A 15,439-nucleotide genomic window follows, 5' to 3' on the forward strand; every position below is an offset into this window, starting at 1 on the left:
GAGATTTGGATGGGAGCTCCTGTTGTTTGAAACATGGGTATCTCAGGATAAAGCTTAGATTGTATCAGATCAGATCTCTTCCCTGTAGTCTCCCGTTTCCAAGTTACCTCTCCACAGGAGCAGCTCTGCTGTTGGTATGTAGTAGAAAGATGAAATGTTATAGCTGCTGGATTGAGACTTTGTTGGCTGCATTGCTGAGCCTGCATAGAAGAAGGTAACATGCCATTTCATGATGCCAAGTGCTACTGCCAAAATGGGCAGTCCTGACTGACAGTCCCTTGTGACCCCCTTTTTGTGCCAGCTACTGTGCTCCAACAGTCATGCAATCAGCTGTACCAAGCAAATGATCCATCTGGAAGTGAATTGTTTTTTTCCTTTTCCTAGGTTAATGTTCAGTACACAGATATGGCTGGCTATCTAGAAAATGAGTCCTATCACAGGCAACAGGGAGAGAAAAGAAACACCTGGTCAGAGGCAGGGCAGCATTAATTATCCTTTCTCATGGTAAGGTTGGGTAGGACTGGCTGGAGTTAATTGTGAAACCACACCCCATGGGAATCATTTTAGGTTGCAAATAAGAAGAAATGTACTTATCTCTCTTCTAACTTTCAGTGTCTATTCTGGAAAGATTTTCTGAACAGGCAGGTCTTGTTTGATAGCCAGGTTGCACCTCATGTTAAAAATCTATTTTTGGAGCACAGTGTGGCTAACCTGTGGGCAGCTCTGTGCCTCTTGATAGACATGTTTTGTATCTACTATTCTTAGGTTATCCACTGATAATTTAGAAGCAGAGCTCCACTCGCTATCTTTCAAGGCAAGATCTGTTAAAGACAGCATTCGGCGAGACCCAAAACTCTTTCACCAGATGGAAGGCTTTCTCCAGGTTTGTAGGATATCTGTATTACTGTCGCCTGAATACAGGAGCATTCCTCAGCTCAAAGTAATTTGTGCAAACGTGTTAAGAAACAGAAGCATTGTTTTAATATGTCTGCCCTATCAGTTGTACAAAGGTGTTCCAACTACATGCTGTTTGTCAAGTAAATGTGTGTTGGAAGTACTGTGTTTTTACAAGGAGGGATATTGAGTGTACATTGCCTGAAGCTTGTTAGGCAAGCATGTGTAATGCCTGTGAAGTGACTGATGAAGATCAGCAGTTAAAATATAAGACACTTTGGATTGGTCTTTGGTTTTGTACTTCACAGCTGCCCATAATGTAGTATATGCATGTTATGTTATACTGGAGCATGTCAGTTTCAGCTGAGGCTGTGCTATGCCTAGGAATCCTGATTGTTGGGTGACTGAAAATACATTGTTAGAAGCTGGAAGGTTAAGGGACTGTTTTCTCTACTAATTTGCCCTTAGTACACAGTGTATTATTCTGAGCTATACCATTACTTCTGGGTGGGTTCTCCATTTCTTTTTTAGTACTTCACTGACTTTATAGAGATGAATGTGCACAGCACTTAACTTTGAAACAGAGTTCTTGGTATTTTCTGAGTACTTGGTGATGCCTGGAGAAATGTGATTGGACTCGATGATCTGACAGGTCTTTTCCAACCACAATGATTCTGTGACTCTGTGAAATGTGTATTATACTTAAATTATTTTTCTGTTTCACGCTATAGATAATTATTAGAAGTAAGAAAGCAGGTGTTGATCTGGAACGTAATCTGCCTGGATTTTCAACTTGCAAACAGTTAATAGTCCCTGGACTTTTTCAGGAGATGAGAAGTTGATGCAGAAAGGGGCGGGTTAAGATTGCAATACCTGTCCTCATTCGCTCTGAATTAATTGGCTTTTATCCATTTCACCCAGACTCTTTAATGTTGTGTTCTAACATGTTCGGGGTTGGGTTTTTTTAATTATTTATTTAATGTCTGGTCTTACATAACACTACAACCTTGTATAGGCCACATTCCAAAAGAAATGTTGGGGAAAAAATCATTTTACAAATGCATACCTTACCTAAATACTTCCGGTTTTTGTTTCTAAGTTGCAGCTGATAACTAAGCTGATTTAAAAGTCACCGTTCATTATCTCGTCCTCATGAATAAATTACTGAAATATGTGGGAGGAACTAATTTTCTATGTTTGCTTTTATCAGTTGTCCAATTTATCTTCAGTTCAGCTTTTTGGGGAGTGAATGGCTGGTGATGCAGATGGGGAAACAGAGGGGCAACTGCTGAAAGTTTCTTAAGCAGTTCTGTTGCTCAAAGTCTTAATTACAGCCTTATTCTTTTCCTCTTGAGGAATCCACTAATCTGCCTCAACTCTGTATAGGTCTGTACTTCGGATTCAAAGTGCTACTTTATGGTGATGTTTTCTGGATGCCTTAAAATAAGTATCTTTCCAGCAGTTCCTTACCTTTCTGGCACAAAAACCTTTTTTATCATGACCTAGGGTCAACTTAGCAAGGAGCTGACTCTGTGATGTATATTCATCAATTTATTTTTGGGGAAAAGTAGGGAGGTGGAGTGAATCCATTTATGCTTAGTTGAAAGTGGCAGGGGAAAATGGGAAAATAAGGCATGTGGAGCTTTCAAGAACCTCCAAAGTGGCCTTTCACTGTCCTGGGCTCTGTAACAGCTCCTAGGTTGGAACATTAATTTAAGTTCTTAATATATACATGACCTGTTGTGACTTTAATTTTTGTCTGGTTCATGCCATATGTGGTTTTTTTTGCTGCAGTTTGCTATAAGACATCTGAAGGAGCTTGAACACCAGAAGCAAGAATTACAAAAGGAGGGAAATGCTCTCATTGACTTTTTCTGTGAAGACAAAGAAACTATGAAGTTGGATGAATGTTTCCAGATATTTAGGGACTTCTGTATAAGATTCAACAAGGCTGTTAAGGTAAGAGCACTGAATGAGATTCTTATGCATTGAAGTAGATGTTGGCTCACATGCTGGTACAGCAAACTGCCCTCTTGCAGACATTCCTTGCCAGAAGCCAGGTGGGAAATTGTCATTCTGTCCAGCCCTGTGTGCAGTCCCACTTTTGCTCTCCATCTTTTGCTGCAGGCTGACTAGACCATTGAGGTGACAACACATTAGGGTATTGGCCTGCTGGTAAGTGGGCTCCTTCCTTCTCTTTTGGTGAGGAAGGTGGTGATTGCTAAGCTGAGCAGACAAACAGGTAGTGTGGACTTCCACACTGTTCAGGTCCTAAACTGGGAATGACAGGTCACTGGAAGGGCCTTGAGATACATCACCACATTACATGGACATACCAGCCTGAATCAGCACTAGCCTAGGCTCTACACTGCCTTCCTGTACATGACCAGACACACTTTGTCAAGTAAAGTAAGGATTGTGTCTCCACTTTGTTCTTTCAAATGCTTTTTTTGTGGGTGAAAACTCAAGAAATTAAACAAGCCTACAGAACAAAGATACCTCGTTCCCAGCGTGACCGTTTATTTGCTAAGTACCCTAAGCTGGTCCCAGATAATTCAAGAAGTACACTAAGATGGAGGCACGGTATCGACGTTGCTTACAGTTTTGGTTCAGCAAAGTCTGCCTGTTGTTACAGATATTTTTTAGGCTTTTATAAATAGCTTGAATTAGATGGATCCACATATCTCTTTGTATTTCTACCTTATGCAATCAACATTTGACAGCACTTTGTGTAAGAGCTTTAGTTCAGAAAAAAGAACACTCTTGATTTATAGAAAGCTGACAGGATGTTCAGCTAGCATGGCTGTTGTACCAGTAGTTTACCTACCCTTTACCACCCGAGATAGCATGTATTTTGTGGGGAGTAATCTCTGTCCCTACAAAATTAACAGAATAAATCAGAATAAAGCTTGCAGTTCTGACAAATGAATGTAGTGTGTGGACAATACAGCCAAGCAGTCTAAAAGATAGCTTATACCACAGTGGCCGTGTGCACATATTTCAAATGTTTAAACATTTTTTGCAGTTTTTTAGCATGTCTGTGTGTGCTTAAAATAGATTTTTCATTTAAGTAAAGTCTCCTGAAATATATTTTGGGTGAGGTTAAGTGTTGAGTGTCTCATACAGAATCTGATAATAACATCTACAGCTATTTTAACGATTTCCTCTTTACTATGGGATATTTAAAGTTTAGCTTTAGCATTTGGCAAAAATTCATTCTGTAATTCCATACTTGTGAAAGAAAGCTCCCTGCCATAGACATTTTTCCTGAAATACAAGGTGTTTTTTTCCTTTTTCCTTCCTTAGCTATTCAGGTTTCTTAAGTCTCTAATGCATCTTATCTTTCAGAGCCCCTTATATTCTCAAATCCACTTTAAGAGGTGTAGATTAACCCAGTCATCAAAAAGAGCTTCAGCATTAGGCTTTTGTTTACTGAAAGCTTTCAGATGACTTTTTCTAGTTGTGCAGCTCTTCTGTTGCCACAACAATAGGAAGATCAAGCTAGACAGTGCTTCAGAAAAATGTAGGTGTGTTTTTTTTAAACAGTGTCATTGCTCAGAACAGATATAACAAAAATTATGTAATTCTTGAATCCTCTGTCAAGACGACCCTCCTCCTTTATTTTGCTACAGCTGTACTGGCTCTAGAAAACCAGGTTTTCCATTTTTAAAATAACCTGAAAAGTTCAAAGGAAGGTTCAGGTAGATTAAATCTGAAGCCTAGAGCTGATGGTTAAAATGTTGATATTTGCAGTAATCCACTGCTAATGATTTTAGTAAAAGGGTGTTATACTCTTTTGTCTTTCAAACACGAACTACCTCTTTCTGTGGCTTCCTGAACCAGTTTTGGCTAGCTGCCAAAACATCCAGCCTTCCCTGGGCAACTTTTGCTCAGTATTTGCCAGTTTCTGAAGACAACAGTGAATACAAGGTCCAAAACTGGAATGTGGCATTGATTTATGGTCCCTGAGTGGTGTCAGTTGATGTCTAAGTAATGAGTGTGAAGCATTGTGTATGCTTTTCTGTTTGCTTTCATATGCAATTAAGTAATGCCTTTTCACAACATTTTCAATTGGTAATGTTCAAGTCAGAGTTAAGTAGCACCTTGTAGAAACTGCTCCTGTTGAGGAACAATTGCAATTGTAACATGGGAGGATGGAAGAAACATATTGGCTGTGTGCTTGTCAGACGAGTTTGTCTTAAAATATGAATGCAATGATCAGATAAAGACAAAACTGCCTACTTGAAATTTTGTGGGGACTTAAAGCTCTCCATCTTAGAGCAGGAACTTTTTGACTGGACTTAACACTTTGAGTTTGATGGGTCATGTTCTTAGTCTCTGCAGGGACTTGTGCATTTTTTTGTTATGCTGACCAGACTGATGTGTTGCCAGCATTAGTTATGCAGGGAACTGCTTTCAATGGGGTTAATGGTTGCAGGCTGTGGTCATCATGGTGATTTTTGTGTGTGTTTGTATATATTGGGGGTTTGGGGAAGGTGACAGCAGTAGGACCTAACTTTGACAGGAAGAAATAAAGAGAAATATAAAGGAGTGTGACTTGTTCTCATGCATAAGACACTGTCCTCTGAGACATGTATTTATGCTTTTCCTCATCAGGAAAATAGAGAACGAGAGATCCAGGAACTTAATAGTCTGCAAAGGCGAAAGGAGCTGGAGGAGAAGCGTCGATCCTGGGCAGCTGGAGAGCTTGGGAGCTTTGGGCGGAGCAGCAGTGAAAACGACGTGGAGATGTTGGCCAAAAAAGGACTTGAAGAATTCCTTCCTTTCTTGCAGCAGAGACCTCAAAGCCCGTTGTACAGAAACACCAGTTCTAGACGCTCTCGACTTTCTTTGGGGATTACTGCAGATAGGGAGTTGCAGAGTTTCCTGGAAATCTCAAAAGATGAGGATCCAAACAAGTTTAACAGCCTTCCCCGTGCAAACACCCGACAAGCAAGACCAAACGTAACCTGGACTGAATCCAAAGAAACGAAAGATCTCAACTTAAATACCTTGCACTTACACCAACAGTCTGAAACCAAAGTGAAAAGTGATGGCCTACTGCAGGTGCCTCTGGCTGAGCCCAGTCACTTCAGTGGCTCAGCTGGTCCTGGTGCCCGTTACTCACAGAGAAGCACTTCCTGCAGCATGCATACTTCCAATGTGTCCTGCGAGGAGTCCACAGATATAAATGCTCTGGCCCTTGCAATTGAGGAGCGTGAGCTTGTTAAAGGATTACGTAAGTTTGATATTCAAGGAGCAAAGCCTGCAGAGGATACACCTTTAGTATATTTAGAGGATGCTGGTGGAACTGACTTGGAGACTCTAGATGATCTAAGCTTTCATTCCCTTAGTGCTGCCGATGACGACCTGCCTCCAGCTTGCAGAAGTTCCAGAGAGGCCCTTGACCACAAAGCCAAGACAGCGGGTTGCAAGAGTGAAGCTTCAGAGCCCAATAGCAGCAGTGCCATGTCTATGGATACAAGTGTCTCAGGAAGTCGGGAAGATGGGCCAGTGTTCTACATGTCAGATACGACAACTGATTGTTCTTTGACATTGGACTCTGAAGAGGGACATGATTTTAAATCAGCAGGCAATGAAGTAACAAGTGAGACTGGTAAAGCACACTCTTCTGGGAATGATGCTCAGTATAGGGCTAGAACATTCTTCTCAAACCTGAATTCTGCTTCTGCTAACGATCTGTCTCTTCACACCTCTACAAATGATAAGGATGATGCCAGTAGCAAGCAGACCCTACCAAAAGAAAAGCCTGTAAAAACTAAAGACCCAGCAGGACCAAAGAGAAACTCTCTAAAAGATAGATCTCCAAGCTCTTCAAAATCCAGTAGCACTCGCCCTAGCCACACAGCTCCTTCCAGAACTGTGAGAACTTTGAATGCCTCTGAGAATGAAAGTATGAGGAAAGTGGTGCCTATTTCTCGGTCAAACAGAGCACCCAGCAGCGTGAAAAAGCCAGAAGCCAAGCCGGCGATTCGTGAAACCAGTGCAGTAGAAAGTCGGCTGTCTCGCCGCAGCTCTGTCCGAGGCACAACAGACACTCTGCCGAGAAGTCCTTACAGGCACAGCATGTCAGTAGAAGAGCCAAAGTTACAGAGGGGCACTGTCACCTCGAGCAGTGCTCATTTTGAGAGGGACAGAGTCTCTCTCAAGAAGCCAAGTTCAAAACCTCTTAGGAGTAACGTCAAATCAAAGACAGATGAAGCAAAGATGTGTCGCTCCAGTGTAAAGCCCCAGACCCCTACAGATGACACCAAGGTTGCCACAGTCAGTGTTCCCAAGACACCATCTGCTGTCCCAAACTTTGCAAGGAATACAGTGGCTTCTTCTTCAAAGCGTGCAAAAGTGGATCTATCCAGCTCATCCAAACCTCCAACCATCACAAGGTCTGTATCCCAGAGGCTGCCTAAAGTGAAGACAGCAGTGACCTCTGATGATCCGAGTCCAAAGGAGAACAGTGTGAGTACCTTAAAGAGAGCAAGTAGTGCCAGAGTGGTTGGAAGAAGCGTCCTGCAGGGAGAATCTGTCAACACTAGAGTAGAGTCTGCAGCAAAGGAGCAGGGAACAGTGGAAAAGGCCTCTCTCAAACTGAAAGATGCAAACCGGACCACGATTGGTAAAATACTGAAGCCATTACTGAAATAAGGGAGAGGGTTTTTTTTTTGAATCTTGGAGTGTGAACACTTGTTCAAGCACTGGATGTCTGTGTAGTGAAATTCCTTAAAACAGTAACATTGCCAATAGGCAACATCATGTGCTCATTAAAGTACAGCACACTGTTGGAAAAGGGCAAGTAGTTGTCTTCTGGTCTAAATCCTTTTTTATGAATTTGAATGTATTTGAAGCTACTGTGATGGAATGCAAGCATAACAGCAAATCTTGGCATACTTGTGATATAAAAGGTCACCAAAAGCCCAATAGCTTTAAGAAGTTAGACTACAAGATGGAATCCATTGTGACAGAAAATGTTGATAAAGGCCAGTTTTTGTGTACATAAGATTCTTCCTAAGACTCAAGCCTTTGTGCTCGTCGGTTCCTTATTTGATGTCAAAGTGAATCCTGTGGAACAGTACTGAAAACAAACTTAGGTGATTGTGCTTTCCGTTGCTGTCAATTCTTTGGATTCAGGAGCTCTTTTGCCTGTTGCAAAGTCCATTGCTGGCAATTGGACAGACTAGGAACTACTGGCCAAAAAAATAGTAAAACGACATTTGCTGTTTGTGGCTGTCTTTAACCTCACTGAAGAATTTATAGCATGTTTTATGAATGTGTACATGTGTCTGGTAAAGGCTTTCTGCTGGGCAGGAAGCTTATTCTCCAAGAATGTGGCAGCATTGTCTTGCATGCACAAGTAGATAAGGCCAGTGCTGCAACAGGTAGCACAGCTGGAGGCTGTGCCTGTTTGGAAGGGCCATCAGTAACCACTGGGATGATGACTACTCCTGACTTGTTTAAGTCACAAGCAAACTTGCCAGCTTTTGGTCATACAGAAGTGCCATATATTTATGATACATATCACGGATTTGCAGTTTAGCTCTTGAAGGCTGCAATGTAGTGCTGAGCACTTTTTTACCATTCCATGTTTCCACTGGTTTATCTACTACCAAATTACTTGAATGTTGCAATGGCTCTGGTTGAGCCATTAGTTTCCCTGCCTCCTACTCCTCCTCTTGCTCTCCTTGTCAACGTGAATATTTAGCATGAAACACAGAGCTTACGCATGACAATGTTTTTGTAGACTTCCTTGGTTGCTTCACATGTGGTTTTTATTGTTTAAAGACTCTAAAGGATTAATTAAACTAGTATTTGATAAGCTTTTTACAAAATAAAAACACCTCTTTTTTCCTGCAGATACAAATTTTAACTCCAGTCAGACTAAGGTACAGAGAATGAGGGAAAACTTGCTCAGCATGCTGTGCATCTTCCTGAGAGAAATGTATGTAGGTGGGGGAACTGATCACTGTTCTCCTAAACATCTTATTTAAAGAGCTGTCTTTTTATTCACTTATGAATGAAGCCTCATTTAAGTATAAGATAAAAAATTAAAAGCAAACTCTCTTTGGACAGGTGGCGTTGACTAGTGATAATAGATCTGTTTGTCTGGTGTATCCTGCAGTGTTGGGAGAGCGTAATACAATGAGAACAAGCCATGTAATTGCTCACATGCTTCTCATGGGCTAGTGTCAGGGACAGCTAGCTTTGTGTTTGAATTTGGCAAGGAGCCTTTAGCTCTTCCCACATACCAGCAAATCTTGATGCAGACATCATACCCAAACACCATAAAGTATTGCACAGGACCTCTTGTTTGGGTCTGTCCCACAGGGAGAATTTCTATAGTCCACTTTTTGGCAAGGGCAATTTTTTGCTTGAAACCCTATAAGCTTTTTGGATACTGCCTCCCTTGTGGGTTAGATACAAAAGCATCTCCCTCCTTATTTGTATCTGTGTATGTATGTATCTGCAAGAGCAGATAATTGACTTTTTTTCCTTTTTTAAAGAAAAAAAACAGCAAAAAATGTTATTGGTAGCAACCTTGAAAAATAATTTAAATGTTTTTGGAATATGTAAATAATTTCTATATATCTGTGTAAAAGAAAACTGAATGTATTTAATGGAACATTTATACATTTCAGAGTAACTCAGTAGTTTAATAAAGTTCCCATTTACTGGGTATGAAGTTTGTGCCTTCTCCTTTGTTTTATACACTTGGCTTTGGTCCTGCCAGTCTCAAGCAACTGGACTCTGGGTGTAGGTGACTGTGGGAAAGCCCCGAAAGGAAGGACTTTACAGCAGAAATCCTGGCATTTAAAATGCTGGGTTTGTTGTTGTACTGAGCCATGCAATTTAACTGCAGTTTCTGACCATTTCTGAGGCGGGACTTTATGCACAGGTTTGGGTATAACATGGAATGCTTTGGATGGTAGATGCAGCACGTTGTGTACACATATTTTGTGGCCAAGACAAATGTTTATGGGACTAACAAGTCTGGATCTGTCACTATCTTCATGCCTTTTAGCTTAGTACACTTTATTGAGAAATCCTGGTTTACAGCTCCCAGGACTTTGGAAATAAAGAATAGCCTGTTATGCAGGAGCAGGTAGTGACTTTTACAGTGCAGTTCTGAATTTTTACATTTCATCCCATTCTTCCACTCTTTTTCCTTCTTTACTGCATAAAAAAAGAACATATATTCACCAGAAAAAAAGGCAAAAACCAGCCAGCCTCCTTGTCCTCAGGGAGCACTTCCCTCTGCTATGGAAATTATTTTTTTGGACTGGAATTGCTGCTATTTGCAAACTTGTTTAGCCCCTGACTTTTCTCGTTTGGTGAGTGCATCTCTCCCCATGTGAAGTGGCAAGCACCTGCTGTCTGCATGCTGAGTGATGGCTGCTGCTGGAATCTACGTGGGAAAGCCCTTCACCATCAAAAGGTGTGTCTCAAAAGTTTATGTTTTTTTAAACTTCATTTTTATTTCAAAAGGGTTTATAATTACCAATTCATTATTTAAACTACCAGCTGTCAGAGACAGCGATGCCCTGTAGGTTTAATTTCCCTTGTCATGCAATTTTCCCAAATGCTAACAGGCTACAGGGCCAGCCCGCTTGCAGTTGGTTTGCAAGAAAGAACTGAGACTTTTTCTCAACTTTGTTCTGCCAAGTGGCCGAAGCTTCTGGCTGTGACCAGGGTTGTGTCTGTCTCCTTTGGTGGCTGTTGAGGTGACAGTGAAATGAGGGAGACCAGGGGACCACGAGGGGATCTGGAGCTGTGGAGATTGAGCGATAGGTGAAAGAGCTGTGGGAGTAAGAGGTGCTGATTCATACTTAGAGGAATTTAATATTCACATCTTATGTGGGAACTGCATACAAATGAGGGGCTCAGTGCATCCCTCGTTACAACAGCTCATTAAATTATCAAGAAAGACAAGAGTTCCCATCACACCTCCCACAGTGTACAAGTCTGGACTATGTCATTCAAAATAACCCATCGGTATCTTTCTCATCTGAGGGTATGTCTGCATGGATGGATGCAGACAGCTACACGTTGGCTCCGACCTCACCAGACCCCAGCCAGCTCGGGGCTGGAGGCACAGGGCGCGCTGGCTGGGCACTGACCCCGAGCCCGTGCGCCGCGGCTGTAATTGCACACCCGCAGCCCTGCTCGCTGCCTCCAGCTCGGGGTGCCCCAGCAGGGCCACGCAGGCTGCCCCAGCAGCTCTGCAGCAGAGCCACGGCTGGCTGCCCCCTGGAAGACCTGCCCTCCAAAAGCCATTGCTGCTGCTGCTGCTGCTGCTACACGTGAGAATGTCATCCCTGCAAGAGAGGCCCAGCTGAATACAGCTCCTTTCAGATTTGGCTGCTCAGTGTTTTCCATTAATTTGATCCATGCTGTTTACATCCTACTGCCGCCAGTGCCAGAGATAACTGCCTTGGGAACAGCTCCCTACAGGTATTGTTAACAGCTGCTGAAAACAAAGGAGTTTGTTTTAGCCACGTCACTATCTAAATAGCCAGAAATACATTACTTTTTTATTACTTGTAAGCCAATACTAAAAAATCTGTCTTTTTCTTTTGGCTGAATGATGCATTCTGGAAATCATGCATGCTGTTAAAGTTGGCAGCTGAGCAAATAGCCCTGCAACTGTAAAAGAAAGTGACACCGAGGCAAAGGACGTGTGAAGGTTCTTGCGGCAAGAAAGCAGGTTTCTCTTCCCAGCAGTGATCGCCACCACCAGCTTCAACTACTTGCACTTAGAGAAAATTGTTTCCACCATGCAGTTGCTCCTTGTCGTATATTTGGTTTCTGTGTCTTTTCAGGCTGAAGGCTGAGGTTGCAGGATACACACTGCCTCAGGTAGCAACTTGTAAGAAAAATCCTCAATAACCTCCAGCTGCTGATGTCTTTACTTCTAGCACTGAACCCCTGGAGAGCATGGAGAGGACATTAACACACTGACTTTAGTGGTGGTGGTTAGGGTAAGGTTTGCGGTGGCCAAATACTGGGCAAGGGTGGCATTGTCTGCATGGAGGGGAGTTACATGCATTTCTAACACTGCTCATCCCATCTGAAGCAGAGGCTCTGGACAGACTGCGTTTGAACAGAGATGTGTCTCTCCTGCTTTTGATCAGGTCTGAACAATAGCTCCTTTTTTATCCTGTTCCATCCTTATTTATGGGGAAGAGGAAAAAAAAACAAAACAACTTCGATGGTTCCTCTTGGGTCAAGTGGAGGAAAGATATGAACTCTATCTACTTTTTTATATTTTTTTTCTTTTTTTTTTTTTTTTAAACAATAGGACTTTGACTGATAAATAACACTGTTAGCTTCAAATAACTCTGCTGCACAGGAGCACCAGATATTTTCTTTTGGCTGTAGTGATCCGGCTGCAAAGTAGGCATAAAAGCACACCCAAAAGCATCTCCAAAGCATAACCAAGTGACTGTTTCCTCTTTACTCTGAAATATAAATCCCAGCAACTGAACACAGACCATGTTTATTTGCGTACCCAAAAGGAGCTGGCTAGAAAATACTGGATTCTACTTTTAATTAATGATTTATAATGAATTATATTTCCCATTACCTTTCCATTAGACTGTAATTAGAAGTAAAAAAGCTTCCCTCAGCAGAGAGCAGTGAAGCAGGGCTGTCAGGGGCAAACCCACGACTCCGAGCTGCATCCTTTCCCTGGCACTTACTCTTCACAGTCATTTTCTTACAGGGGTAGGGAAACAAATTAATTGACTGTATGTGTGCACTTTCGTTCATTTCTTCAGAAGAGTAAGATTTTACATCTTTGGGGTGGTCTAGCACAAGTTCTGGGAAGGCACTGAATTCGTTTCTAAGATGGATACATATGGATAGATATGGTGTTACAAATTACTGAAGACCAGTAACTGATGTGCTGCCTGTGGAAATTAGGGAAATGTGCTTAAGGGAAAATGTGATGACAACAAATGCATAGGCACAACTGCAGACAAGTTTTCAAAATCCTTATGACCCCTTTTCTCTCTATCATTAGCATCCTCATGCTTCCCTGAGTGCCTGCTGTTTCTGGCAAGTCCAGGTTTAAACCATAGTCTCCAGGTGAAATGGAGACTCCCCTGTGTCTGACTCCCCTGCAGCACTGCAGAAAGCAGCTGTCTGAGAACTGCTGGAGCCACTTGAGTTCTAGGGCTGAAAATACAACATGTTACTAGCTTCATTGTTTGATTTTTCACGTAGCATTTTAAACTGATTCAGACATACTCCCTATGCAAATCTTTAATCTCCTTTTTTTAGGATGAAAAATGGGTGTAAATGTGGTGTTGATTTCTCCCCACCCTTTTACAGCTGTATTTGCCCCTTTACATCCCACGACCGCTTCCTCCCACTCCTGTTTCCTCTATTGTAATTTTCCATCCTTGTCTATTAAATTTTCCAACCTCAGCTAATAACTCATCCCTCTTCTTTATCTTCTTTTGACATGGCAGGTTTTCTGTACTCATCCACTCACGTCATCCTTCTTTCTCTCCATTTCTTGACTCTAGTGGCCATTATCCTCCATCACTTGCTTTCTTCTTTCTGCCAATGTGAGTCTTTCCCCAAATATCTGTCTGCAAAATCTGCAAGCTGAGGCTTCAAGCCAGCTCCTAGTAAGAATCGGGAACAGAGCAACAAAATGGACTCACTTTTTAAGGTTTACATGTCTGTGTTTCACAGCTTTGCCTTTGTCACTGCGAGTGAGTAGCTGGAGGAGGCTATTGCCCAGCAGAAGTGCATCTCTGCCTCTTTTCTACATCAACGTCGCTCACCTCCTACACTCAACAGCCTATGGGGGTGGGGGGGCGGATAATGGGGGAGCTGTGGAGCTGAGTGCATTAGGTGATTTTGCAGAGGTGGGTGAGGAAAGTCTGTTCAAACAAAGGTGTGAGTAATTTAGCCTTGCGGTTTGAGTCTAAAAAGCCCTAATGAAAGACTGTCGACGACAGCTTAAAAAGCCATTTGGCAAAGTGATTCCTAACCCCGCCCGTAATCTTGGTACGACAAGCAAATATATTTGTGCAGTGAATCCAGTGCTGTTTTCCTGTGCATCAGAGCAAAATAATTGCATTATTGTCTCTTAAATTAGCACGTAGCTTTCCATGGTATGGGTTAAAGCTCCAGCAGACTTTGGTTTTCTTTCACAGGGCAAGGACCAAGACCTTTTTACAACTAGAGATAGTACTCAGAAGCATGAAAATGGCTCCTGGAGAATATGTACTCAATTTTCCTTCTGCTGGAAGTGGGTAATCACTGCATAAAATGGAGAGCACTTGGAACGTGCGCATAGTGTATGAATATGGGGTATGCACTGTTTATTGCTGCAAGTACTTGGTATTCACACGTGTTCTTTTCTAGAAAGAGCTGAATCCTGTTTAAGTTAAGTCTTTCCTCCCAGGAGGTTATTGCCTAAGCTATTGATCAGTTGAGCTGAGACCACACCTCTGGAGGTCATCCAGCCCAGGCTCCTGCTCCAAGAAAGGCTAACCTCATGTGTTGGTCACTTTGCTGAGGGTCTTAGGGTGTTGTTCTTAGCACAAAGTGGTTATGAGAAGGAGGTATATGCTTTTGCTACTGAAGTAAGGGTGCTGAAGACAGGAAAGCACTAAGGAAAATACTGGTTTTCTGTAGGCTGTGGCTTGAAAAATATTTGCTGCCTAATCCAGGGAATAGATTGCAATTTTTAATGCTCGTCTGCCTTAGGTTTCTGGTGGTGATGTGAAGTCGGTGAAGCAAGTAAAGGCAGGAGCCAACAGAAATTTGAGGGAAACCTCAAAAGCAGAAGGGGACCTATGAGGTGCAAGAAGGAAAGCAGTTTGTGACTTAAGAGAAGCCAGAGGGAAAAAAAAAAACACAAAACACTGAAAGTTGCAGAGGCTTGTGAGAAAGGGTTGACATTTGCAGTCTGGGTGAAGAGAGAAGGAGAGGTGAGAGATGTTCAGTAGCCACGCTGTGAATCTGCTCAGCACTGTCAACCTGAGCACAGGTGAGTGTGGGCAGCTGCTGGCAGCACCAGCATCAATCTAAGGGAAACTGAGGGATGAACCTTATGAGCTCAACAGCTCAGCCCTTCCTTGTGGATGTTTCCTTACCCTCTTCTTAAAAGAATTAAGGACGGAATAGAATAGCAAATTACAGTAAGTATTCTCACTGACTCGGATGGGATGCCTCTTTATGTATATACAGCTATGCAGCAAGTCTCCTGATAAAAGTGCTACTTCTGCTGCATTTCTTCTCTTGCTTTACTAATAATATCAGCACCCCTACATTTATAGCAGAGCCGCTGTGGTCACCGCAAGTAATACAAATGCTCATATCGAGTGTGTAAAGCAGCAGCTAACTAGTAAATCTAGAGAACTAGCAAGTATTTTTTCACTGCAGCAAAATCCTGCCTGGGTTGCTCTGAAGGATGTGGTACAATCTGTCGCCAGAGATTGTTGTAACTCATCTGGATGGAATGTGAGCTGGATCATGTGGCAGCTCCTGCTGGTGCTTTTGGTGGCCTCTGCAA

General features: G+C 42.4%; 1 protein-coding gene across 1 annotated transcript in view; it reads left to right on the plus strand.

Annotated features, from left to right (window-relative positions):
• Positions 1-9,552, plus strand: part of FHDC1 (FH2 domain containing 1) — a 36,765-nt gene extending 27,213 nt beyond the window's left edge. Inside the window, 3 exon segments of the mRNA XM_051616951.1 lie at positions 766-883; positions 2,689-2,853; positions 5,512-9,552. Coding sequence (XP_051472911.1) covers positions 766-883; positions 2,689-2,853; positions 5,512-7,557 — 2,329 coding nt within the window. The 3' untranslated portion in view covers positions 7,558-9,552.
• Positions 9,553-15,439: the final 5,887 nt, after the last annotated feature.

This window comes from Apus apus, chromosome 4 (genome assembly GCF_020740795.1).
Source record: "Apus apus isolate bApuApu2 chromosome 4, bApuApu2.pri.cur, whole genome shotgun sequence".
NCBI classification, from domain to species: Eukaryota; Metazoa; Chordata; class Aves; order Apodiformes; family Apodidae; genus Apus; species Apus apus.